Source organism: Ceratotherium simum, chromosome 20 (genome assembly GCF_057802395.1).
Source record: "Ceratotherium simum simum isolate JZ-2026a chromosome 20, ASM5780239v1, whole genome shotgun sequence".
Lineage (NCBI taxonomy): Eukaryota > Metazoa > Chordata > Mammalia > Perissodactyla > Rhinocerotidae > Ceratotherium > Ceratotherium simum.
Genome location: NC_141919.1, coordinates 3,181,827 through 3,208,608, shown reverse-complemented (window position 1 = coordinate 3,208,608; position 26,782 = coordinate 3,181,827). Strand labels below are relative to the sequence as shown.

The window sequence follows — 26,782 nt, the reverse complement described above, 5'->3', positions numbered from 1 at the left end:
AGTTATTTTACCATGACTAATACACATATAAAATAATGTTCTAAATTCTACACTTGAGTTTGTTTTAAAAGCTATCACCATGATTATCATAATCCATAGTCCATAACATAATCAGTTATTTTTATGGAAGTTCTTTCCAGTTTGAATCTCATAATTTGATGATTATTGTATCGCTGTCTTGCATTTGAGAGATGTCCCTCAGAGCCCTTCTTGCTTGGAACATGATAGAAAATGTAATACCAACATTCTGACATTTTGTATAATGTGTAAAGCCCTATTTCATGCATTATCTCTTTATAGTCTCCCAGCAACTCTGAGGAATATGCAAGGGTCTATTATTGTCCCCATTTTGCAGGTGATGAAACTGAGACTAAGAAGGTTAAGCATAAAGTGGAACAAACAACTGATTTACAGAGTTATTTGAAGATTAAGCAAGAGACTAATTTAGTCTGCCCAGCATCTGGCACATATTAAAAGTTACATTTACTTATTTCCTTTCTAATTATCTATTGCTGTGTAACAAACCACCCCAAAATAATGACTTAAAACAGTAACAATCATTTATTCTGCTCACAGATCTTGGGCTGTGCAAACACCAATAGCTGAGAGTTGGGGGTAGGGCTGGAACAGCTGGCTTCCTCCCGCTTCTCTCTTTCTGTGGTCTCTCCACATGGCCTCTCCACGTGGCAGTCCCAGGGTAACCATGGCAGCTGAAGGCTTCAAGAGCGAGTGGAGAGAGCAAGAGTGAGAGGCAGAGGGAGAAAGAAAGAGAGAGAGTGAGAGAGAGAGAGAGAGAGAGAGGGAGAGAGGGAGAGAGGGTCAGGCAGAAGCTCTAACGCCTTATGACCCATCCTTGGAGGGACATTATACTGCGTCACTTCCACCACGTTTTATTTTAGAAGCAAGCCACTAGGGCCAACTCATATTCATGGGGAGAAGAATTAGACTCCACTTCTTGATTGAATTTTTGGCCATGTTTTTCAACTACCACATTTTCCCCTCTCTAGAATCCTTGCCTAAATTGGTGCAGACATAAAGCTCAGAGGTAAGGGACACATCCAGGGTCATTCAGCTGTTAAATGGTTCCACCAATATTAGGTCCAATTTTGTGACCCCCAAGTCCATGCTCCTTTTCACTACTCCGGAAAATCCTCTGTGATCAGCATGTTGACTAGGGTAGGTAGGACATACTAGTCCCCAAACAGAGCCAATCCTTCTCATTGCCTCGGAAAACACACATTTATTTTGGAGGAAAAATATTACCCATAAAGCAGTCATCCATAGACACATTCCAAGTTTGTCTGAAACATCTGTGTTTTTAATTGCTCCCCCCAACAGATGTATTCATTTGCATTTCCCCCAGATGAATCACTTTTTTGTTATTTTGGACTGTATTTCTCACCTTTCAAGATCCTTTTGTATTAATTCTCAAACTCACCACTTAGGTTGATAGCAATTTGGATACCTCCCAGTTTGGAACCTTCCCTTGATTCCATCTCATGAATATGTGCCCTTCCTGTGGGCCATTAAATGAAAGGTTCTTTAAGACTAGGGTCTGACATAAGGTCTGAGAGGCATTTTTTTTTCAAGAGGCCAAATCTCTATGGTTGAAAATTTCTGCTGAACCAAAGAGAATTTAAATCATCTCGTTTTAGAAAATCTGGGCATTTGAACAATAATGTAGATCTGAACTCTCAGAGGGCTCACATATCAGTTTTTGTAATTCTAGGCAGTAAGATAGATTTCCTGTAAGAGCATTTCTCTGGGGATCTCCAGCAGTCCCTATGGGGAACCACCCTTTCTGTTTCCTCCACCCAGACGCTTGGTAGGAGCATGGGGTAAGAAGTAGAGAGAATGGACAAGGGGTCTCCGTGTAGACCACGACGGCCCTCAGAAATATAACCCCAGCCACATAGGTAGTGTTATATTTTCTAGTAGCCACATTTTAAAAAGTAAAGGGTGAAATTAATTTTACTGTATTTAAACCAATATATCCAAAATACTAGCATTTAAACATGTAATTAAAATAAAAATATTCACGATATATTTTTTTCTTATTTCCATACTGTCTTGGAATATTTCACACTTACTGCACTGTTCATTTGGGACCAGCCACGTTTCAACTCATCAACAGCCAATGCCGCATTAGACAGCACACATAAACTCTTCGTTTCTGTTGCTTCATTAGGCCTCTGAGACCTCAATCCTTTCTTCTCGGGTTGCATACCTTCTTACAGTTCAGGTCTCAGCTCAAAACACCTATCCCGGAAAGGAACCCCATCTAATGCGGCCCCGCTCCCCGTCACTCTCGATCCCGTTACCCTGTTTTAGTCTCCATAGACCTGATCCCTTCTAAAATGAGCTCATTTATTTGCTTACAGATTTATTGCCTATCTTCTCCGCCAGAATGTAAGTTTGACGAGGGCAGGGATTTTTTGAAACCTATTTTGGTCTGCGATTTCCCGGTGCGGAGCACAGCGTCTGGCACACGCCGGGCGCTCAGTACACATTTGCAGGACGAAGGAAGCGCACTCCTCCGGAACCCAGCCGGAGGGGGCCGCGTGGCGTCGTGTCACAGGTGCGGCGCCCCCCGCGCGCGGCCGCGCTCGCTCGGCTCCGGGCGTGGGTGTGGGGGAGTGGGTGTGCGCGGGGGTGTGCGCGGGGGTGTGCGCGGCAGAGCGCGCCAGCGAGCCCCGGGCGCCGAGCCGGGAGGAGCAGCGAGCGCCGCGCAGAACCCGCAGCGCCGGCCGGACCGGGCAGCTCGGAGGTGGGTGGGCCGTGCCGCCAGCCCGCCCGCGGGGTCCCCATTGGCCGCCTGCAGGCCACCCTCCGCCCGGAAGGCGGCGAGGAGCGGAGGGGCCGCTCCAGAGCCGGGGCGGGAGAGCGGGATCGGCGCCCCCACTCGCTCCCTCCCTGCGCTCCCGCCGCCGCCCCGCCAGTCTCCGGCGCTGGCGCCTCGGTCAGCCTCCGACAGCGCGCCGGAGGGACCCGGGCAGCTCCCGAGCGCCCGGGTGAGTGGTCGCGCGCGGCGCCCCGGCTCCTCCCGGGGCCCGCCGCCTGCTCTGGCTTTCGCGGCCGCGGCGCGGCGGGGTTTGCCCGGGCGGCGCCCAGGGCAGCCGGGAAGGCCGAGGCCGGGGAAACTTGACTGCGGGGAGAAGTGGGATCGCAGGCAGGAGGCGTCCCCAGCCCCGCAGGCCGGGTGGGAACAGGTGGCGCGGGCCGGGCCGGGCGCTTTGTGTCGGGTCCCGGAGACCGGGAGCGGGCGGCCGCGCCTCCCTCGGCCGCTCCCTTCCCTCCCCTGCTCCCCCGGGCGGCTGCACGCCGGGTCGGCCGGGTAACGGAGCGGGAGTCGCCAGGAATGTGCCTCTGGGGACTGCCTGGCTCGAGGGAGGAGAGGGGGTGGCCACGGCGGCCGGGGAGGTGCGGGAGCCGAGACGTGGCGAGGGGGCTGCTCCGCCGCTGCAGGCTGGCAGGGATGCTTCCAGCGAGGCGAGTTCCGCCCGGGCGAGGGCTTCTTTCTTCCACGGCGCCCCTGGAGGTGGGGAGCTGGGTGGGCGTGTGTGCAGAGAGAGGAGGAGGGGAAGCCAGTCACTTCCGGAGCCGGTTCTGATCGGTGCAGGGCGCCCTGCTGTCGGGGACGCGGACTTGGGGTGCGGTTGTGCCTTGCCCCACGCGCGCGCCAGCGATGCGGGGCTGGGGGCGTCCCTGGCCCGGGTTTAACAAAGGGTGCTCCTCTCCACCCGGCGGGCAGGGAGGGGCAGCTCGGGAGACGTGGTCTTCAGCTAGCGAGCGGGGCTTGGCCCTGGGGAGGTCTACTTCCTTTTTGGGTTATCATTTTGTTATTATTATTGCCATTTTTCTTTAAAGGACTGGAGACTGATGCATGAGGGGCCCACGGAGGCGCAGGAGCGGTGGTGATGGTTTGGGAAGCGGAGCTGAAGTGCACTGGGCTTTGGTGAGGCGTGACAGTTTATCATGACGGTGTTCAGGCAGGAGAACGTGGATGATTACTACGACACCGGCGAGGAACTTGGCAGGTACAGGGGGTGCCGGAAGCGCACGCTACTGAGCTGTGCAATGCATAACATTGGGGGCAGTGGGCGGTGGACAAATGCAGTTTGAATCAGGCGTCTTCCTTGCCCTTCCAGGAGACGCTCAAATTATAGAGAAAAGAGTTACTAACCTAGCGAGGGCTAGGGACCAGAAATAAACCCCCTCATCCAAGGGGCTGGGGGTGGAGGAGAGGCAATTTCAGTGTTAGATTATGATGCAAAGTGTATTGATCAAGACCCCTGGACAAGAACAGATTTAACCGTCTGCAGTAACTCCTGTCAGCTTTTGCTCTTCTGAGACTATGAGGCTAACGCCGAGATAAGATTGCAGCTGGAGGTGGCTCTTGTGTGTGGTTTCAACAGAGTGCAAACTCATTAATAGGCTTTTAAAATCCTAATACTTTCTCTCTTTCTGAATTTTCAGAAACATACACAAGTATAAGTAGGTCATAAATGCAGAGTTGGCAGACGTTGACGTTGGGCTTGAATTTTGAAACTTCTTCCAACCAGGGATTTGATTACCCAGTTGGTGTTAGTGTTGCTTTGGTTTCATTCACAATGTTAAATTTTTAACAAATCAATGACTGAGGTCTAATGTGAATTCAGAGGATACTACCCTCACTGTGGGAGCTGTGATTCTGAGTTTCAGATTCCAGGTGAACAAAGAAGGATTTCTTTGGGGGCATCTTGGGGCTGGATCGGTTTCCCCTTCCCTGGGTACTTGATAGGCTAGACTGAGCTCTGGTCTACCTTTAGCAGAAAACCCAGTTTTCACACCTAAATTTAAATTCAACATAAGGCATTTGACTGCAGTGTATTTGTATTGTGAGTAAAGTAGGCAAAAGGATCTTTAAACAAACAAGAAAAGTATGTAGTTACTTATATGTGTGTCAAGATATGTATTTTCCATACACACCTGATGTCCTGGTACATAGCTTCCTTTTTCTTCGTGAAAAGGAAATTCAGAAACACCCACACCCTCCATTACCTAATGAAAGTTATGAAAGTTGAGCTTAACTAAAATTTTTTAAAAGTTCAAATAATAGTGCAGAGTGAAAGCAATTATTAGAAAGTTGCAGTATCAGACTATTTCTGTGTATGTTTAGTTTTGACTCAGAACATCACGGGGAGCCTGTGCCTAGGAGGCGCCCACTGTATATTGAGATTTACTGAGTAACTAAGGAAGAAGGAAAGCTCTCTAAAATTGTGTTTCATGGATGTGTTTAAGATTAAGAGTATGTGGTTAAAATACTTGGTTTAACTAGAATTAAATCACTGTATTCCTGTGGTTTCAGCAAGATGAGTGGTATATGGAGTTTTCCTTTGGGAGTAGGGAAAAGGTGAAAAAATGTATTTTAATTTTGTTTGTGTGATGTGGCCTGATTATATAAATTCTCTTTTTGAGAGGGTGATTAAAATTAGGTAAGATGATTGCTCTATGGATTAAGTATAGTGTCCTCATTTTCATTAAGATCCTGTGGTAGAATGATGTGTTATGAGAAGGGGAAGAAATGTGGCCTCCATGTGGCTGGCGGAGTTTGTCATCTCTGTTGCGGGGGCGTGATGACAAGCCCTCTGCGCCGGGAGGTGGTTTGCTCATTTGTCACTAGCATTTTGCTTTGACTTTGGCTCTGTCTACATTTCTGTGTAGAACTTTCTCCCCACTGTGCAAGACTAATTGACAAATTGTTTATTGAATAATTTAATGTATGTGACCTATGAATTTGAAAGAAGTGCTCTGAAAAAGTGGGAGTTGGGGATTTTTTACAATAAAGTGTACATGCCCATCTATCTGATATATCTTTTGTTTTTGTCTAAACATGGGGTAAATGGTTGATTTTTCTGAAGTTTTTTCCAAGTCCTGTGATTTTTTATGTCTGCCTGGGAAAGAGCCTCTTCCTGAAAACAAGTCCTGACGTAAGGTAGACATGTAGGAAAGATGCGGCTTCCTGTGACGTCGAGAGAAGGTTGGGGGTCAAGGCAGGGGTTTAGTGGCAGAAAATGGAAATGGGCAGGTATTTAGCACAAATGCAAAGTTGTTCTATGCAGCGAGTTATAAGCAGACCAACCTCTAGGATTCAAGACTTCACCTACATGTATTTAACAGTCATCTAGACAATAGTGATTCACTTACCTTCTAAATGTGCTGAGACAAAGTCCATAGCTAGAGGAGGGAAGACGGGTTTTTAAACAAGTAGAATACAGTATTATTATTATTATCGTTGTTATTTTATTTTTAGGAAAACTCAGTGTGTATGTACGAGGGTGAGTGTGTGTGTCTGTCTATGTATGTTAGTGTGTCTCTGTGTGTACTGCCTGGGACTACTGTAAAAGCTCTCTGTCACCTCTAAAGAACTTTTATAAAGTATTATGATTATTGCAGTAGTGATAGAGCAGACAGATCACTGGACAGATATCCAGGTCCAAAATCAGCTCCACCACTTGTTAGCTTTATAACCTTGAGCAGGTCACTTATCCTCTCTGACCCTCAGGACCTCTACCTATAAAATGAGAGGCCTGGTGCTTATTTCATGGCTGTTGTGAGAATCAAGTCATCTAACACATGTTTTATCAGCAGTAAAGAGTTAAATAAATATAGATATCATCTGCAGGACTGGCCCAGACATGTTGGTGTTCCAGGCAGGCTAATAACTTGGCCTGCAACTCAATATTCTTTTAAGTATCTGTTTACCAATTTTGGGAAGGGAGACCCTGTAGTAAAAGGGCCATGGGGGAGACCCATCACTGTAGCCCTCGGCCTGTCCACTCTCATTCTGAATAATGCGGCTCTGGCCTCGAACTTGCACATCCCCAGGTGGACATAAGTCCCTACAGTGAACAGACCGTCATCTGTAGAGGAGTGGTGACCTTCTGTGTTAATTCCAGGAGGCCCTTTAGCGTCTCACCCTCTATCCCAGGAGGTGGATTGAAGAACTGCTTCCATCAATGTGGGGGTCTCGGGAGGCGTTCTTGTAAAGGCAGATTTCTCCGTCTGCTGTTACTTGCACTGAATGCCCCGGGGTGTCTTCTCCGCTCTCATCAGTTGGCACTTGGGGCAGCTGCGGGCTGGCGTGTCCCACCCAGCCTGTGCCCAGTGTACACGGCACAGTACACCCACCTTAGGGCTCCAGTTACACCCCTGGCCGTGGTTCAGCCTAAGCTGTGAGCCTTCTGGGCACCTCTCTGAACACTGCTTTCCTGAGGGACTGGCCTTCTTTCCTCTTCCACTGTCTGACCTTACATGATCTTAAGACCTGGCCCCACCTCCTGAATAAATCCCCCCACAATAATTTCTCCCTCTTAGAACCAGCTGACTTGCTGTCTGAAGCAGTCTATTGGTCCATGGCCACAGGCAGCCCCGGGCCAGGCTCCATCCCTGCTCTGTGTTATGATCACTCTGATGTCGCTCCTGGACTAGCTCGAGCGCTCCTTCAGGGTGTGCTCTGTGCCCTTGGTCCCGGGGGTGTCGTGTGCTGCGTACACCAGGCACAAGTTTGAGTGACGCCTGGATGAGCTAGCGCAGGTCTGCAGGGGCGATGTTGAGACCAGATGAGGAGTTAGGATGCAGATGCTGACGTGGATGCTGACGCGGATGGAGGGGCAGTGTGTGGTGTGGGACAGCCGCAGTCCCCTCGTTTGGGAATTGGGGAGACACCTGCCTTTGCAGCGTGCTGTGAGAGTTAGAGACAGCGGCTGTGAACATCTGACACTTCTGAGATATTATTTTTCATAACCTCTTTTCGCCATCACAGCATTTACACACGGCATAGTCATCCCTTATTTGAATCTGCTTTCCCCACAAGTTGTCACAGGTTGTGACCTTGGACTTGCTCATCCTCTTTTATCTCTGATGCCTGATGAGATGCATGATACTTACTAGATGCTCAATAAATGCTCGCTGATTGAATGAATGGATTAATATTTGTAGAGCACCCTAACACACATGCATACATATATATGGCTTCAATAAGTGATGACTGCTGGAGATGAACTTAGGATGTTAAAGGCTGCAGCTCATAAGCGTAGAAGCTGCTTTTGCTTTTGCATTCTCTGTGGTTGAACAGTAATGGGCACAGCAGCCAAAATTTCCAAGCACAAGATCAGTTTTAAACAACATAAAGTGGAGCATTAAATATTTTACATTGATTTGGATGGTTGCTGGAAGCTAATAATTCAAATTTAAAACATTCTCATTTTGGCATAAAATCCATAGGCATTTTAATTGAAGTAAGGAATTGTAATAAGTCCTGACAGCCTGAGTTCGTCTTTCCACTGATTTGCCGTGGCCTGCAGAGTGAGTCCTGACGATTGTGGTGGTCCTGTGTGGATGGAAGGACGAGAGACTGCCCAGCGTGTGTTCTCTTTGGAAGTGGGAATCAAGGGCCCACGAGGTTGACCAGTGAGGTCATCGTGTAGGACTGTGCCCAGTGTGATCTTTCTCTTTGCGTTTCTGTTTCCGTGTGCCCTCAGATGTTTCCTCTGATAGGAAAGGCTGCAAAGTTTTAAGGGAGATAAAGTTCAAATACATATGTTAAGGGTAACGGTCAGTGATTTTAAGATTCTGTGCATTTTATCTTAGGATGGTCTAGTTATAGTCTTCTAGGCTGTGAAGAGAGGGCACGGTGATGGAGTGAGTGGCAGTTTGGTTGCATGCTTGCTTGCCAGCAGTGGGAATGTGTCTCTGGACCACTCGGGCAAGCATAATTTAGGTTTCATGGGCCAGGAACATAGGGGGTTGAGGTTCTTAGTGATGGGGGAGCCAAGGAGCATTGAAGCTGACTTCTTAGTCCCCCTCTGCCTTTTTACCCTAGGCTTGTGTCTCATCCAGCCACTTAGGAACCTAGATGCCTCGTAACATTGGCACACCCCTGCAAAGCCATGAAAACAAACAGTAAGCTTTCAGAGATGGATGCTCAGATTGATGCTAGTAATTGCGTACAGGGGTTATGTCAGGAGAGGTGACGGGGTCAGACACCGCCTCTCATCTTCCAGCAAAGTTGTAAGCCCTCGAAGGCAGAGAACCTTTCAGGCTGGTGGGGGGGCGGGGGGAGTGAGTGGGTGCAGAGACACAAACGCCTGCTGCTGGATACCTTCTGAGATGGTGGGGGGACAAGGGCTAAGCCACGCGAGCGACAGGGTCACGATTATGTCCTCTGACCTCTGTGAGGACCCCTGGCTTCCCGCAGGAAAGTGTGTTAGGAACTTTCACCCTTAATTCTAGCCAACTGCTATGGGTACCTACCCTAACCAAGCATTTTGTATAAATGAAACAAAGCATGATTTGAGTAGAAACTCATATCTGATCATGAGACAAAGAAAGCCACCTACTGGTGGGAGAGGTGGGGCTCCCATTGGTGAAGGGCAGCCCAGAGACCCTTAGGCACCTAGACTAGAAGAAGCCAGAGTGATCAACGAGTCCCCTCTCGTTTCCTCCAGTCGATGCTGAGACAGGTCAAGTGGCTTTCTCAAGGCTGTGCGTTAGTAGGTGGCAAGAGATGAGCCAGAACCCTGGGCCAGGCCTGTTTCTTTATGTTCTCTACACTACTTGTGATTTAGCAATTTTCCTTTTTTGGAAGCAAAATCAAGCTGGTATTTAAGAGAGGCGATTTAGGCCGCCAACTAAGGCCAATCTGTGTTAGTGTCTGCATTGGAGAAGGCAGATAGGAATAACCAGTAAGCACTGCAGGGAAGGTTTCATCCCACCCCAGCCAGAGGCTTCCCTCTGAGCTCAGGACTCTCACTGGCTCTTTCCTCCCCGCGGACCTGTTGTCCTTTTCCGAGTGGCTTGTGCCCCTCAGCTCTGAAATGGTGTTAGTGTGTGGCATAGTTTTACCCAAGTCCCAGAGTTAATAGTTTAGCTTTTTAGAAAGTTCACAGAACACTTGCATTATTATTTAACTTTTGAGTCATGTAGTGTGTAAGAGTCTTGGCTCTGCCCCATGGGCCACCTCCTAAGTGACACACGGTTTCTCATTTCCTTCAGTGGCCCGAGTCCGTCTGGTTTAAGGCTGGTGTGTTTGAGACCTCATGTGGAAGGTAATACTTAATTGTTTTGCTTTGGTTTGTTGTGGTAAATTACCAAAACGGAATGCATCATCTCTCAGCCTTAAAGGAGATTATATGGCAGTATAATTATTTATAATAAATCCAATTTATCACTTTGTTAACATTCTAAATGAATTCCTTTAAATGTGCACTTAGGAGAGAGTGGAGGAAAAATAGACTGACATTCGGTTTTTCTACATCATCTAACTAAAATGGGTTGAAAGTAACTTTGTCTAATTAGTAAATCTTTCTTAGGCAAAACAGAAAGTGTCATTGTACCTTCACTCCAGGTTTAACGTGCTAGATGGGTTTTTACAATGAAAAAGTCTAAAACCTAAAATAGTTTGTGTCTTATTTTCAATCCCAGTTCCAAAACAAAACAAGACAAAACCAGTCATGTGCTGGTAACTAATGTGGTGAGAGCTGTCACGTGTAATCTTTAGTGACTCTTTTATCACTTCCGTCTCTTTTAGGTGACGTTGAGAGCTAGTGTGGCTTACACATCACGCTGTGGTCATTTAAGTATAATGTTGCTTGCCTCTGAGCAATGGCCACAGGACTTTCCCCTGTGTCTGATCTGTCGACGTTTCAATTGGGAGCTTGAGGAATTTTCTTCAATAACCTGATGGATATTCAGAGATGTTGGGAGGGAAAGGGTGTGGGGGAATGTTGTTGATTTTTTTCCTTTATAAACACATTCAACTTCGGATGAGGAACATAATGTTTGAACAAATGAGTGCTGTAAACTGCTGGTCTCTGGTGTTTGAAAAGTTTATATTGATGGTGCTTGTGTTCATAAGCCTGATGGTTCTCGCCTGGGAAATTTGGCCCTGAGTATGGACTCTCTTTTGGAACACATTTTATTTTCCGTCAAAACTGTCTGATTATTCTTATTTAGATATAATGCAGTGAATGGCAGTGGTTTTTAAATGTCTCAAGTACAGTTGATATTGTAAGTTTTCACCTACAAGAAATGAGCCAATTTCCACTTTTTTCCATTGTGGAATAGTTCTTTTACAGTTCATCATTTTCTACCTTTGAAACAATGCAAACTTTTCCTTTTTAACTTGAAAAGATGGACAGGATTTTTGAGACACTTTATTTCAGTCCTCCATCCTCTTGTTCCTGGCCTCCCAGTGTAGAATTTTCCAGTTGAAAAAGAAATGTAGGGACAGTAATCAATGCCCTTTTTTTGGTCCCATCATGAAAAGGATCAGATTTTCCTCTGAGCTCCCTGTCTCTCTGCCTGGCAACTCACATGTCTGTCCACGACCAGGCTCATAGGAGGGAGGCTAGGTATGACTTAGGTGATGCAAGAAGAAGGGGACAGAGGGATACATTGGGACGAAAAGGGAGTGGCTCAGGGGAGAAGAGGTCAGTAGTTGGTGCCGACTCGGTTCTCATGTTTCCGCTCTCCTTTGAGAAGTTCTTCTAAATCATTTTGACTCCTCTGTGTAAAGCACAATTTGTTTTTTGGCCATCTGTGGTTTATGAGTAAGCTGAAAATATGTGTGTCTTTGGGAAAGTGATGAAAGGCTCCAACCTTTTGAGTGTAATATTTAATAGACTGGGAATTACAAGCTGCTTTACTTTTCACAAACAAAGCTCTGGTCACTGCAGGTATGTTGGTACGTGCTGCAGGTGTGTGGACACGTGCTGCAGCTGTGTGGACAGGTACTGCAGGTGTGTGGATAGTACTGCAGGTATGTTGGTATGTGCTGCAGGTGTGTGGACATGTGCTACAGCTGTGTGGACAGGTGCTGCAGGTGTGTGGATAGTACTGCAGGTGTGTGTACAGGTACTGCAGGTGTGTGGATAGTACTGCAGGTGTGTGGACAGGTACTGCAGGTTTGTGGACGTGTACTGCAGGTATGTGGATAGTACTGCAGGTATGTGGATAGTACTGCAGGTGTGTGGACATATATTGCAGGTATGTAGATAGTATTGCAGGTGTGTGGATGCATACTGCAGGTATGTGGACATGTACTGCAGGTATGTGGATGCATACTGCAGGTATGTGGATAGTACTTCAGATGTGTGGGCGCATACTGCAGGTATGTGGATAGTACTGCAGGTGTGTGGACGCATACTGCAGGTATGTGGATAGTACTGCAAGTATGTGGACGCATACTGCAGCTGGGTGGGTGCGTACTGTAGAGAACGGACTTTCAACAGCTAACTGCTGCAGTTTGAGTTGCTGGGTTGCACGTGAGCCGCAGAGGAGCTGTCCTTAGGAATTTGGAAGCCAGAAAGCACTCAGAGGTTATTTGCTATCTTTCAGATAGTATTTTATTGGTTTACAAATCAGTATAATTAAAAGCAGGGCCTGCCAGGGGCTTCCATTGTACACCTGGGATGTGAATAGAGAAAGTTGTCTTTCTAAATGTTGCCTTTGCCACTCAGAGTGTCTAGAATCCACATGTGAACTGCTGTTCACAGTGCCAGAAAGTTCCACCATGTTTGCTCTCAGGACTCCTCTGGCTTCCGATAATCCCAGGCTGTTTCCTGCCCACCACAGCGATGGGGTAACCCCTTCCTGGCTTGCCCGTGCCCCCCGCAGTCCATCAGTGCAGCAGCACCTGTGTGCTCGGGGCGAGGCCTGGCTTCTCTAAGGCCTTTCTGGTCTTTTCTCTCCCGGTGTCACTTTTACACCTTGTGCAACTGGAATGAAGTGGACTCCTCATCTGTCATCCCATTTGGTGATGAACCTATACAATGACTGCTTGGGACTCTGTTCTTGGCATCTTTGCACTGTAATTCAGACAAGCTTTGGAATGGATGGAAGATATTTACAGTTTTCCCATTTAGAATCGATAAGAGTTTGCTCCAAGCACCGTCATATATTCCCCCTCACGTAGAGCTACAGGCAGCTGATTCAGTTGTTTGGGAGAGGAAATGAATCAGTACAAGTGGAACATTTTCCAGGATGACATTTTATCCGTCTATGCTTGCCTCCCCACCCTCCTTTGGCCCGGAGAGATAGGGAGGCTTGGCAAATATGGCAGTGGACAAGCGAGGTGAGCCTGGTGGCCGTGTAGGAGCATGAAGTCCCTCCGTTGTGCTAAATGTGATTTGGGCGTTGAATGAGTATATCCTGTTTTATGAATATGGCTAATTACGGTGGACCGTCCTTTGTAGTCCTCATCTTCAGAAGCAACATTCTCTTTGATGCAGATAATTTTAAAAAATTATCTACATTAGAGAGAGGTTATAACCTGGAGAAGTAAGAAGCCAGTGTGAAATGACCTGGCGGGCTTCATCCCGCTGCCTTCTCCAGGGCATGTCCCCGCTGGTCCACCGTGGAGGTCTCTATCTGATTTCCTACCGCCCGTAACGATTTGGATTAAGTAACTGACCACCTTGTGTTCTTTTACAGTTGGCTCATGCACGTGATTCTTGGCTCCCCCTGTGAATTGTGAGCTTTCTGAGAGTAGAGAACATGTTTTTGTGTCTTATGTTGGGTGGGATTAGGCTAAGTGCACAGTAGGCCTTGTTTATTTGCCTTATGAAGGGACACATCCAGAAATTAGAATAGCGCTTCAGCCCTTTGGGCCCAAACCCCTGACTCCACAACACACTTGCTGTTACCTTACTGTTGACTTCTGAGAGAGTCAGTTTTCTCATCTGTAAAACGGAGCTAATACCCATACTTACCTCATAAGGTGGTTGTGAGGTTGTAGATAATGCAGGTAAAGTGCTGGGCCCGGTACCAGGCACACAGCAAGTGCTCGAGAAGTGGTGGCTGCAGACAGAGCGAGCACAAGAGAGAGAGACTGTGTAACGAGCTTCTGGATCTGTGTGATAGGTCCTGCCTCTCCTCTGTTCATTCCTCATTTCCCTGCCCAGGTTCTGGCTGGACTCCCAGGAGCCGGGTGGGGTAGGGGCTCGCCTCTCCTCAGTTCCTTCCTTCCTCCGTCTCTTCCTCTTTCCTCCTCTTCCTCTCTCTGCCTCTCTGGCTCAGCCTGCAGGGTGGGCTCATCTGCCAGGTTTGACTGTGTTTGTCTGATCTGTCCTTCTAGGTGTGCCGGCCTCATTCTCGGGGCTCAGCCGCGGGACTCAGTATATGTGCTGGGCTCCCTCAGCGAGTCCGCCTGCGAGTGTGGTGGGTGGTTCTTAGAGTTCCTGAGAAGCAAATTAAGTAGGAATTTCGCTGCGCACTTGAACGTGAGCTGCTGGAGCAGAGCTTAAAAGGATCCATTCTGAAAGTCCCCCCGACGCCAGAGGAAAGGGAGGCAGAAGCCCATGTAAGGAGGGTCTAGTAAGATGGAAAGAGATGCGTTTGGGGAAGCCGAGGCAACTGAAAGCTGCATGACGGACAGGCGGATTAGCTGCTCCCTGAGAGAGCTGCTTGGAAACGCTCGGGGGACAGTCGTCCTGGCATTATGGGGAACTGAGCTATGGCAGCATGCATATGTGGGTTTCACATGGTGTACTTTAAGTTCCTGAAAAGTCGATTTCACTTTTCTAGCTGCTTTTTGAATTAAAACTGTCTTAAGCAGCCAAATAAGACCCTAGGAATTTGATCAGAGGAACAAATCATTGATTTTTTCTTATGGATCTTTATGGAGAAAGGAGTCTGAAGTGAGTGTGTGGGCCCCTGAGTTCCTGACCAAGATGAGCTTGCTACAGAATGCAAGACATACGGCAGATCCGCGCCTCCATTTGTTTCTGACACGTACTGATTGAAGATGTGAAAATCAGTGTTTGGCCAAGCCAAAACTGTCTGTGCCAAGAAAAGCCTATTAGGCTGGTGGCTGAAAGGCTGAATTGTTAGGAGTTCCTTAATAGCGAGGCCCCGCCAGCTGCTGAGAGTAAATGCCCACTCACATGGCGGAGAGCCGTCCTTGTTCCCTGGACTGGGTCTCATTTGTTCAAGGAACACCGCTGCTGCATGAGAGGCCACCTTAAGAGGATGCTTCCTTATTCTTTGGGCCCATTGAGTGGATATCTTTAGTTTATAACAGTAACATTAGATGCTCACAAATTCAGAAAGGAAAATGCCTGGAAATTGGGTCTTTGAGTAAGTTGAGTTCAGGTGAAATATCAGGGAGTGACGATGCTAACTGTAAACAAAAAACATAAACATGCTGTTAAACAAAGCTATCCCGTGAACTATAGTATCTGTCCATCATTATCCCTTCCTCCAGCGTTGACGGGACATCTGAGTGATACGACGCTGGCTGAGGTGTTTGGCGGGACCCTTTATCCCAGCAAGTTTCTAATCAAGGAGGGTGGACAGACTTCACACAACCAGGATAATGGAAAGCCTAAACAAGAAGTGACAGAAACCAAGTGCGAAAAAACTGTTTTCAGAGTTCAGGCAAGGAAAGGTCATTCTGACTGGGAGAGTTCATTCATTTATTCAGATTTTTGTGGGGACATAAAGATATAAGCATGTGGGCGCCTGAGCGGGTATGTGTGTGCCCTGAACCCATATATTCCCTGGGAGAAACTGGCGACCAGACATGAAGAAGGGGCTAAGGACGCTAAGACTCACTGGGAACGCTGTCTAGACCAGGGTCTGGAGGTGGGTGTTGTGCTGCGCGTTTTACAGATGAGAAACCTGAGGTTTGGAAAGCATTGGCCTTGGACACTGTGTTCAAAATGGTGGTGGCGACTGTTGGAGGCCCAGACTGCTAAGCCATGTCTGGAAATTGGGCGATGGGTGGTGCAGCTCATTCTGTGGGCAGTCCCTCTGTCACTGTCTGGGAAGGGAAGTTTAAAGAACTTGAAAACATCTGGCACAGAGCCTGGCTCCTACAATGTGTCCAATATGTGTTTCCTCCTTCTGTCCTCTAAACCAGGGGTATCTCAACCCCAGCCCTAGTGACAGTTTGGTAGGGATAATTCTTTGTGGTGGCAGCTGTCCCGTGCATTGTAGAGTGCTCAGCGGCATCCCTGGCCTCTGCCCACTGGGTGCGAGGCGCAGCCCTGCCCCCCACCCCACCCATTGAGAACCACAGGTCTACAGGATTAAGACAGGGAAGTGTTGACTGATGGGCCTCGGGGTTGGAGCTGGTAGTAGGCAAGGAGGCTCCTGCACCCAGTGGACAAAGAAAAAGCCCTTGAAAGAAGGTATTGACCTTGAGTGTCCAGACCTGGGGAAGGAATAGAGCAGGCTGCCAGGTGGTGTGAGCGAGAGGTCTGGGGCAGTTGCTGTTTTAGTCTGGCTTTTATGTGCTGTCCCAGGAGTGGACGGGCCAGCTGTGTCCCAGAGGCCTATGGTGGGACTGACAATGGGTAAGGCCTAGAGAGGTGGCTGGTCAGACTTCCGGATGTCACTGGCCTGGGTGTGAGAGCCACCCATGGCTAACATGGCAGTTTTCGCCTCGCCCTCCCTGCTGGGCAGGCTGCTGTGAGTCAGGGCTCAGAGCTGGGTCCCCATCACTGTCTGACCTCGGGCCACCTCTGCTGCTGTCTTGATGCCTCCGTTGTTAACCTGCTTAATAGCTGTGGTTTTTTCCTGCTGATTCCTAATTTTTAGTCAAAGCTAGACATCTCCTTACTTTTTATTCTCTTTGATTCTCTCAGGCCCCAGGTTTCTGCCTCTCTGGTAGACTGGACCCTATAGCATGCTGTGTGACTGTGGGGAGCCCACATTGCTTAGTTATTGTCTCAAATATCCCCTCCTCCTAGCGGGGGTGGGGGGCGAGGGGGCTCTTAAAGGTAAAAGGTCAAGTCTGGGGACTCCTGGCAGGAGGTGTGAAGAATGCTTTCTGTCATTTCTCCCAGCCCTGCAGGCCGGGGTGCTGGTGTGGAAGTCAGTGGGGAAGCTTGTCCGTGTGGGAGGGCATGAAAGGACAGGGGCTGATTTGAAGAGCACCGTGGATAAGGGAAATGTGTTGGGCAGGGTGCTGGCAGGAAAAGGGTCTACTCCTGCTGGTCCAAGTCAAGGTTATGGGATGGCCAAGTATGCACCATGGTCTGGGGATCCAAACCCACACCTGGGGCTGAGCTGGAGCCACCAGCACATGCCACTTGGGGGAAGAAACACCCTGACTTCTCTCTCCTCCTTCCCTCCAGCCTTCCTTCAGTGCCTCCCATGACCAAGTGCGGGGAGCCAGGGTGGTGAGGTATTCGGGGGCCTCCTGGCTGGGCAGAGAAGAGTGAAGGACAGATTGCGAGGGAGGAGATGGAGGACATGGAGAAGAACCAGGAAAGGGATGTCCACTGGTGACAATCGTGAAATGATGCTGGGTTTGCTGTGTGACTGCAGCCCTCTGTTGGTGCAGGGGTCGGAATCCACTGTCAGTATGCGAGGCTGCGCTCTCTACTCTGAATACTGGCTTTGTGTTCCATTTTCCCCAGGAAGTTGTTCCTGACCATGCCACTGCAAAGCGATGCCCTCCCCTTGCAAACCACTGGGGCAGTTCCTCTTGGGCACATTCATCCAGCATCTTTGGGACTCCCCACTGTTGCATTGCTGGCTGTCCCTGTGTGTGTGTGTGTGTATCTTCCCTAGATTGTAAGTCCCTTAAGGTGTCATAATTCTTTTGTTCCCAGCATCTTGCAAGGAGAAGGTATTCCAGAAATATCTATTGTTTGAGGATCAATTCCCTTAACTGGTCATAACTGCAAATTCTGAAATGAAGGACTGTAGCCATAGTTCCTATGAACTTTAAAGGTGGACCAATAATCACTGAAAAGTTCCATAAGATGCATAGTATCCTTGGAAAAACCCTGAGAGGTTTTTCCCCATAAAAGTACAAAATGGGGCCCAGTGTCCCACTGCCAGCTGGGTGGAATAGGATGTGGACAGAATGGCTCTGTCCTTTCCATTGTAGGTAGCATACTGATGAGTTCCCCAAAATCTGTTGGTACTTTTTACCATGTTACCTATTTCTCAGTGTCATATATATTTTTAAATTTTAACGTATGGGGGGAGGTGAGTCTAGTGGGAGTAAAATGTGGTTGACCCATTTCAGTTACTGCAGGGGAGATAGGTACCAGAGGCAGTTGGCCCCATCCTGACCTGCCAGTATCGCAGCTGGCGCAGTCCTTAGAACGAGCAGCACACGCTTGTGCCGAGCCTGTGAGCAGAGCCTCTCTACTGCACACCTGTTTGCCCTGTAATATTTGCAATTTAAAAGTGAAAACCTAAGGGACTTGACATTAAATCTTTTTGCAGTTGGCAGTCTCTCTGCTGTCAGTCAGTCCTGTCAAATTTGCTGTCTTTTTTGATGCTTGAGAATTGGGGCTTCAAAAAGGAAAAAGGAAGTCTTAATATAGAATTGACTTCTTTCCTAGTAAATTTTAATTGATTCTAGTGCATGTAGAAAGGTGTATCATGTGTTCTGAAAAGATAGGATTTAATTATGGTTTAAAATTAGTGCTATAGGAAGTGCTTCGAGTTGCACCCAGAGGGGAGAAACCAGGGCTCCAGTAGAGTTGTGTAAATGGGTTGATGGGAAAATGGGCTTCTGCTGCTGAGGGTTTGGGAGTGTTGCCAGCATTCCAACGACGTGTCAATTAGCCTTCCCGGCTCAGGGAGCAAGTAGAGGAACTGCCGGGTGTGGGGATGTGAAAAGACCCGTGGAGAGCTGAGCCCTGCTCAGAGGAGATAGGAACAGGGACAGCTGGAGACAGAGCCATTTTCAACGCCGTCTAGTCTTGTTCCTGGTTTGCACTTCTTTCTGCGATAATAAAGCAGTTAAAGGCAAGAAGACGGTTGCTTGAAAGCCAAAAGACAGGCAAAAGTTGTGGGAAGCAGGTATTTAAAAATCAGCCACTTGTAGTGGTCAAGTGCTTGAGCTCTGCTGGGGTGGCCCGGGGTGCGCAGGTTTGGATCTCGGGCGTGCACCGACGCACCACTTGTCAGGCCATGCTGTGGCAGCGTCCCATATAGAGTAGAGGAAGATGGGCACGGATGTTATCCCAGGGCCAGTCTTCCTCAGCAAAAAAAAAAAAAAGAGGAGGATTGGCAGATGTTAGCTCAGGGCTAATCTTCCTCACAAAAGAAATAAATAAAAAATAATAAAAATCAGCCACTGTGGGGTGGCAAGATTCAGGATATTGACAACAGCTAGAGTTCAACTTTATAGCTTACAGTTTCTATTTGACCCTTGAAGGTAGGTGGGTAGTGTTTTTTTATGCTCCCTTAATGGATTGGGAAACCAGAGCTTAGAGAAATTAAGCCCGAGATGGCAGAGTTCAATTTAGTGTGAATTGAAGTGTGTGTATGTGTGTATACGCTTACATTTGTGTGTGTGTATTTGTATGTATATAATATACACACATGTATACACATACATACATTTACTGTAAATTTTACTGACATAAAGGATGTATAACACAATTTACAAATAATAACAAAATATGCATACTCTTTATTGTGAATTCCAGGTAGCCAGTCGAGTCTCACAGAATGTGTTTGTTGAGTTTTGCTGTGGCTGACCTGTGGTTGATGATGTTTTGACAAATAGAGTTGCATCCCAGTCTGCTAATTCTTTTCCCAATAAATTTATTGCCACTAAATCTGACGTGATCTCCTGTTAGACTAGTTCTTGTCCTGGTACAAATTATATTCAGTGTCAGCCCTGCTGATGACAGTCACGCTATCTTTTCAGCTTTTGGTGTTGTTGCAGGGATGGGGACATTGTTTAACAGTGGCATGTTCAACAAGCAGCTCACGCGGTTCCTGCAGAATGAACAGCGGGCTCCCACGAGCCTGCGCGGGCAGACTCGGCACTTCCTTGCTCCCTTGTTACGGTCTCAAAAGGCAGGGGCTTGTGTCTTACTCAGTGTTGAGCCCCAGTCCCAAGGAAGGTGCTGAGTGTGTGGTTAGTGACTCAGTAGGTTTGGTGGCATGGATGAGTGAGGTTTCACAGCTGGTACTGGAGCCAGTTCATGGCACTGCAGTTATACCCCATGAGGACAAGGTCCTCGAGGAGGTTTGGGTGGGAAGGAGCCCCAGAGACCAGCTCCCTGGTGGGATGTTAGCACTGGGGCAGTGTGACACAAAGGAGAGGAGGGACATCTCCTTCGGTGTCGCTCTCTTCCAGCTTTCTTTAATCTGGCATTTTCTTCCCCATCTTCTAGGAGAGGCAAGGCCTTCTTGTCCAGCTGTGTGGTGACTTCTGGTAGTCATCAGTACCCAGAGGGGGTGACCAGTTATGGGGACCAAGAGAGTTATATCCCTTTATATCTTCTAACATTATGTGGGTAATACCTTCACATGACGTGGAGGCCAGAGAATATGCAGGGAAAGGTGGCGTCCCCTCTTCTGTCGTCCCGTCTCCAGCTCCTCAACTTCTCCGGGGTCCTTCCAGATGAGTCTATGCATGTGTAAGTCAATGAATTTATAAATATATTTTTACATTTTTACTGAAATGGTATCGTGTTACACACGTTGTTCTGCACTTGTGTTTTTCACCTCACAACATACCTTGAGAATCATTCTGTTACTGTACAAAAAGAAATGCCTCTTCTGTTCTGCAGGTTTACCGTAATTCATTTAACTCTCTGCCTGTCTGTGAACTTTTTGGGTTCTCTTCTCATTTTTTTATTACACATAATTCTATAGTGAATACGTTTGTATAAAATGTTGAAATTATCTGTAGGGTAAATTCCTAGAAGTAGAACTGCTGGGTCAGAGGGTAAGCCTCTGTCACTCTATAGGTGCTGCCACTTTGCTCTTCAGGAAAAGTCCATTTACAACCCAGCTACCCGCAGTTGGGAGAGCCTGTTTCTCTACCCTCTCCCACAGCTGTTGGGTTCTTGCCTCTTTGATAAGTGTAGTTTCATTAATTTTTAAATATGAATGAGTGTAAGCATCTTTTCCTGTGTTTAGGAACTATTTGTCTTTGCTGTGAACTTTCAATTCATACTATTTGCTCATTTTTCAATGGCTTTCTAGGCCTCTCTTAATATGTAGGAGCTCTTTATATATATGAAAAATAGCTTTATTTCTATGGCATGATTTGCACATCTTTTCTCTAGGTTGTCTTTTGACTTTGTTTCTGGTGTTGTTTTTCCCTATGGATACATTTTTTGTATTGTGGTAAAATATATATAAAGTAAAATTTACCGTTTTAACCGTTTTTAAGTGTACAGTCAGCGGCATTAAGCACATTCACATTGTTGTGCCTCCATTTCAGTATCCAGCTCGGGAACTTTTTCATCTCGAATGGATATTTCTTTGAAGTGTCAAATTTATCAAATTTGCTTCATCTTTTGTGGGTTTTGTGTCACAGAAAGTCCTTTCCCACTTTGAGTTTATTAAAAAATTTTCTCTGTGGTGTCTTCTGCTACTTTTGTGGTTCCTTACTTATGTTTGAATCAGTGATCCATCTGGAATCCATTGGTGTAGAAGGTGTGAGGTGTGGCTCCCAGCGAACTTTGTCCAGACAGCCAGCCCCTCGGTTGCCATTTGGTCATCACACGTGGTTTGAGGACTGGCTGCGTTCAGCTGGGGAGGTTTCTGGCACTCTGGCAGCTATAGAGAAATAGCAGTCCATGTGGGTTGTGGGGGCTTCAGAAATTAAGCCTGACTTAGACTGATGATACTCCATTCTAGGAAAACGCGAGCTCGCAGGTATTTATGTTTGCTATCCTCAAACAATCACAGACGTGCTACTCAGTACGTTGTGGGGACTTGCTGCAAGACGATCTGCGGTATGCCGGCCGAGAGAGTTGGCTAGCATAAGGACAGCCGTGGGACAGAACTGACCATCTCTTAGGCAGGGCCATGCTGCCGATGAGCCGTTTGTGCTTTGCCAAAGGCTCTAGAGGGGGCCTGGAGTTGGGGGAGGGGAGGGCCGAAATCCACGCTCTGGGACCTCTGCCTGGAAGAGAGGGCGCCTGTTTGTAATTCTCCCAAAAGCTCCGGTAGGCCAGAGGTGCCCTGACCTGAGAACTGTTTGCCAAGTTTCTAGACCACTAGCAAGCACCCTTCTGGATCTGCCCTCCCAGTCTCCTCGGGAGGAGAGTGGAGGAGCACTCCTGGCGTTCCAGGTGGGCTGGGCCATTGATCCCCTCACCCTCACTCTCCAGGTGGCTGAGCAGGGCCTGGGGCATCGGAGCCCCCAGGCTGGTTATCTCAGGCTGCAAGCAGCACAGGCATAATTTCTAAGTGTTCCACGGGGTGAGGCGGGAAAGGCTGGGGAGCACAGACTTGACCCCTCGAACTTGCATCTTCCTCAGAAGCCTGAAGGTGGGGCTGGGGTGGGTTCCCTGCTGAAACCGCCTCCTCACAGAATTCCAGGGGATGCCAGTCACAGTCCATTCACTTCCAAACAGAGTGAATGGTGCACCCCGTGGTCTGCCCAGGGGCCCGTTTCATCCCGTGGAGGCCTGTGGGAGGCCTGTGGAAGCAAGGGGAGGAAGAATGTGTCTTTCTGTGTGTGGGGGGAGTTCCAGGACTTTCTGCGTCTATTTTTCACTATGCTTAGCTCAAAAATGAGTTGAATTAATAAATGACACGATATGAGGTTCCCCAAATCACCTGAGGCTGTTCTTGTGTCAGAGCGGCCATGTCTGCACCGGGGACTTCTGGTCCACCTCCTCCGTGTTTTCGTCTCCTCCCGCTGAGAGCTCTCCAGGGCCTGGCACTGTGGCCTCTCTGCTGGTGGCCCAGCTCCTCTTGCTATGCCTGGCACGTACTGGGTGCTCGAATGTTTCAGAAGCTGATTACCTGTCTCTGTTGCTCTCACCCTGGGTGAGAAGTCATTGTTCTGACGAACACGACCAGTCAGTTGAGCCACAGATCTACAGAGAGGTGTAAGTTTGTTTTTAAATATTAAAATGAAATTTACCTAGAAACAGTAAATATTTAAATTCTTTGTCAGATTTTGTGCTTTTTCCTGATTATTACTAGATTTTTTTGCCTTTTGTTTTCCAGGTATAATTTGCATGCAGTAACAGTACACATTTTATTGTACAGTTCTATATAAGTTTTAACAAGTACATATTATCATGTAACCACCACTGCAATGGAGATGTACAGTAGTTCCATAATCCCCCCAAATTCCCTTGTGCCTCTTGTAGCTAATGCCGCCTCCTGCCCACAGCATCTGGCAACCACTGATCAGTTTTCTGTTCCTGTAGTCTCTCCTTTTTGAGAATGGCGTCGAAATGGAATCATAGCATGTGTACCTTTTAAGTCTGGCTAGCATAGCGCATTTGAGATTCATCCATGTTGTTGCTATAGCAGTTCATCCCTTTTTTTTTGCTGAGTAGTATTCTGTTATATGAATATGCCACAGTTTATCAACTCACCAACTGAAGGACATTTGGAGTTTTCCAATATATTGTTAGTATTTTGACTATTTCCATCTACTTGTGGGTCAGAAGCTTTCTAGAGAATCATTATGGTACTAACCAAGTAGGTTTGGTATGTTTTTTGAGGGCAAAGCTTTTGGGGCAGCAACCCCAAGACACCCTGTGTAATTGTGTACTGAATGGTCCTTTAAGATGATGGTGGGGGGCGGGCCCAGTGGCTCAATCGGTTAAGTGCGCGCGCTCCACTGCGGCGGCCCGGGGTTCGCCGGTTCGGATCCTGGGCGCGCACCGACGCACCTCTTGTCAGGCCATGCTGTGGCAGCGTCCCGTATAAAGTAGAGGAAGATGAGCATGGATGTTAGCCCAGGGCCAGTCTTCCTCAGCAAAAAAAACAGGAGGATTGGCAGATGTTAGCTCAGGGCCGATCTTCCTCGCAAAAAATATAAAGATGATGGTGGTAGTGGTGGTGTCACTGTGCCCAGATCTGGTTGACATCTCTCCACTTAGCCATCCTTAATTATTCTCTGCTGCTCTCTCTTGTGAGTGACATGCCTTCTTTGATGTTGAGGCCAATTAGAAATGTAATAGGGGGCCGGCCCGGTGGCGTGGCGGTTAAGTTTGAGCGTTCCGCTTTGGTGGCCTGGGGTTTGCTGGTTCAGATCCTGGATGTGGACCTACTCAGAGCTCAACAAGCCATGCTGAGGCGGCATCCCACACAGAAGAGCTACAACTCTACAACTATGATATACAGCCATGTACTGGGGCTTTGGGGAGAAAAAAGAAAAAAGAGGAAGATTGGCAACAGATGTTAGCGCAGGGCCAATCTTCCTCAAAAGAAAAAAAAGAAATGTTATAAAAGCATTTCTCTGAAAACTCAGAACCCAAGCTAAACCATCTCCATATGCTGTTTTCTACTTCAAAGAAAGTTGGAGGGGAGTTAGACGTAATTTCTTCCCATTAGAATAGAGGAAGGTTCTTGGCAGTGGGGCAAGGAGGAGGGGGCAGAAAGAGCCAGCTGAACACACCAATCTCGGGCAGGCTGTGAGAGAGGACACCTGAAGATCGGAGGGCCAGAGACGTTGTTGTGGGAAAATATTTAGCTCATGGAAACAGAATTCCATAGACATTCTGTGGGAGCAAGGCCTGGGGTCCAGCTTCACACTCCAGTGAGGAGAACTGGTGTCTGCATGTGTCACTGACAGGTTGTGTCACTTTGGGCAATCCTTTGCCTCTTTAGGTGTTGGTCTTTCCATGACTGAAAAAAATCCAAGAGCGGCACTGAGGAAACCCAGCTTTTGACCTTGACAGCGTGCTCTCAAGCATTGTGTCTGTGGGCAGATCACTTGCCCTCTGGTTTCTCTTTGCTGGGATGAGGGTCTTGGATGGGATGGGCCTCTTGGGTCTCTGACACTGATCTCATCTTCTCTGAGCCCCAGGAGATAATTGCTCTTTGCATCTGCTGGGGCCAGAAACGACAACTGGGGACTGCAGGAAGGCCCCTGCCGCCATCATTGCTCACCAGCACCGAGGGTGACCATGCTCTGCTGTGGGACAAGCCGGGGCTGGCTGAGCCCGCCCGCTGGCAGAGTGCAGATGGAGCTTGCTCCCCTGAGGGGAGCTTCTGGGGAAACTTCTCGGATGCTTTCTGAGTCCAGGCCTATAAGGAAGGTGATCTGGCAAAAGATCCCCAAAGCCTTTAAAGTCCCTTATATAGATGTGCACGCAATGCTGTCTTCCACTAACAAATCTATGAAAACACAAACCTAATGTTTTTTTTTGGACTGTTTCCAAACACTGAGCTTCTTTTTGAGCTGTTACCAGCAGAATTATTGGGACTTCCCTCGGTGGTTATTTCACATCCTCCTTTTCTTGCGAATGACATTTGAAATACTTCTCCTTTGAGGCACGCATGTAAGCCAGGAGAAAATCCTAGGACCAGGAAGGGATCCTTTGGCTAAGGTCTCATCTGCAAGTGATCTTTTGCCTACGGGAATGCAGAAATCTTGAATCCTCCTTTGCTGCTGCATTCTAGTGACTTTGAAGTGGAAAGTTAAATTTCAGAAGCGTTCCCATTGCACTTACGCATCCCACATTGTTTCATACACCCATGTACATAGGTAGTTTGAATTCCATACATCACTATATCAAGCCACATTTGTACAGAGAATGCTGGTGACGTTAATACTAACATACAGTGTAAGACTAGTATCCGTACTTGAACACTGACCTACATTAATCAGACTTGAGGTTGAGAGAACCTCAGCGTGCCCAAGCATGCTGACGCTTTGTCCATTTAAGCTCATTGTTAGAATGCATTGTCTGTTCCCTCTTGCCCCAGAGAGCCACGTGTTAACCTCCACATCCTTCAGCTTTTGCTCAAATGTCACTTTCTCAATGAAGCCGAACTTTACCGCCCTCTAAAAATCACCTCTCACCCCATACCGTACCCCATTTTCCCTAGGAATTAGCACTTTCTAATGTACTTCTAATACCTTACTATCTCATCTTTTTAAAATTAGGGGTATTATTGATTCTGTGGCTCTTTGGGCAGAGATCTTTGTCTGTTTTATCCCAGGCACCTGGAACAGGGCCTGACACGTAGTAGGTGCTTAGTAAAAAGGGATGGAGCGAATGCATGCGTGCATGAGGGGATGCATGGCATCGTTTTTTGGTTATTAGTTTGTTTTTATTTCCTGGCTGCAAAGCTGAAGGAAAGGTCCAGGTTGCACTGAAGGGGACAGAGCTTTGACAGCAAGTAGACTGCAGCCCGCATCCCTTTTCCTGCAGGGACACCTGACTGCGGTGAGGCTGCCTGGAGCAAAGCAGCAGCCAGCCGCAGGGGCCTCAGGCTGGCTCAGGAGAACCTGGGAGGAGAGTTCCTGGCCGCCTGCCCCTGAGTGCGGGTCAGAGCTGCTCTGTTGTCATGGGATCCGGTCTCCTGCTGTAAATCTTCTTGTCACCTCTGAGCCTTTTAAATTTGGGGTTTAATGAGAATGCTTGGGGTGGGGGTGTGTCTGATGGCTCCCTAACTTCTCAGAACCGCTGCTTCCTCATCTGCAAAATGAGATGACGAGAACTGCCTTAGAGATCTGTGTGCATTAACCGAGGGAATGTACATAACTTCTTATTGCAGGGCTATTAGTGTTTTTTAAGCTTCCCCCACCCCTCCTCCCTGCCCAAGATTTAGAATGAAAAAGCACAGCCTAATCTTGCCCTCCTCTTTTTCCCAGCAAGAACCTTTATGCTTTCTCTCATGTTCTGTTGTTGTTATTCCGTTCACCATAACTTACCCCATAGCAGCATAGCATTTGCCAGGATGTGAGAAATCACCACCACAGTGAGACTGTCACTTTCATGCGGTTGTCAGGTCAGTAGTCGGGAAGCAGCTGAGAGCTTGTGTAACTTTGAACATTAACCTCAAGACGCTGCGTTACCAACACAGGCTGTATCATCAGTTCATGCATTTA

At 47.7% G+C, this 26,782-nt stretch overlaps 2 protein-coding genes across 8 annotated transcripts in view; one reads left to right on the top strand and one right to left on the bottom strand.

Moving 5' to 3' along the window:
- Window positions 1–544: 544 nt before the first annotated feature.
- On the bottom strand, window positions 545–3,977 carry LOC147914330 (uncharacterized). Its single transcript, XM_087444844.1, has 3 exons — window positions 3,871–3,977; window positions 2,091–3,776; window positions 545–717 (listed from the first exon to the last, which is right to left on the bottom strand). Exons 1-2 carry the CDS (start codon window positions 3,975–3,977, stop codon window positions 2,573–2,575), a joined length of 1,311 nt encoding a protein of 436 aa, XP_087300970.1. The 3' UTR covers window positions 545–717; window positions 2,091–2,572.
- Window positions 2,446–26,782, top strand: part of DAPK1 (death associated protein kinase 1) — a 176,772-nt gene continuing 152,435 nt past the window's right edge. For 3 of the 7 annotated variants that reach the window (XM_087444309.1, XM_087444308.1, XM_087444304.1), the window contains exons 1-2: window positions 2,878–3,011; window positions 3,868–4,037. In XM_087444309.1, the coding sequence (XP_087300435.1) occupies window positions 3,976–4,037 (62 nt within the window). In that variant the 5' untranslated portion in view covers window positions 2,878–3,011; window positions 3,868–3,975. Of the gene's footprint in view, window positions 2,579–2,696; window positions 2,768–2,877; window positions 3,012–3,611; window positions 3,651–3,867; window positions 4,038–10,044; window positions 10,089–26,782 lie in introns of those variants that run through there. The other 4 variants (XM_087444305.1, XM_087444306.1, XM_087444307.1 and 1 more) reach the window with 4 other exon arrangements.

Coding starts and splice junctions, on each gene's coding strand:
- LOC147914330 (XM_087444844.1), bottom strand. CDS start 3,977: ATGATAAACTGTCACGCCTCACCAAAGCCCAGTGCACTTCAGCTCCGC. Junction 3,777..3,870: donor CCCTCATGCATCAGTCTCCA/GTCCTTTAAAGA, acceptor CGCTAGCTGAAG/ACCACGTCTCCCGAGCTGCC.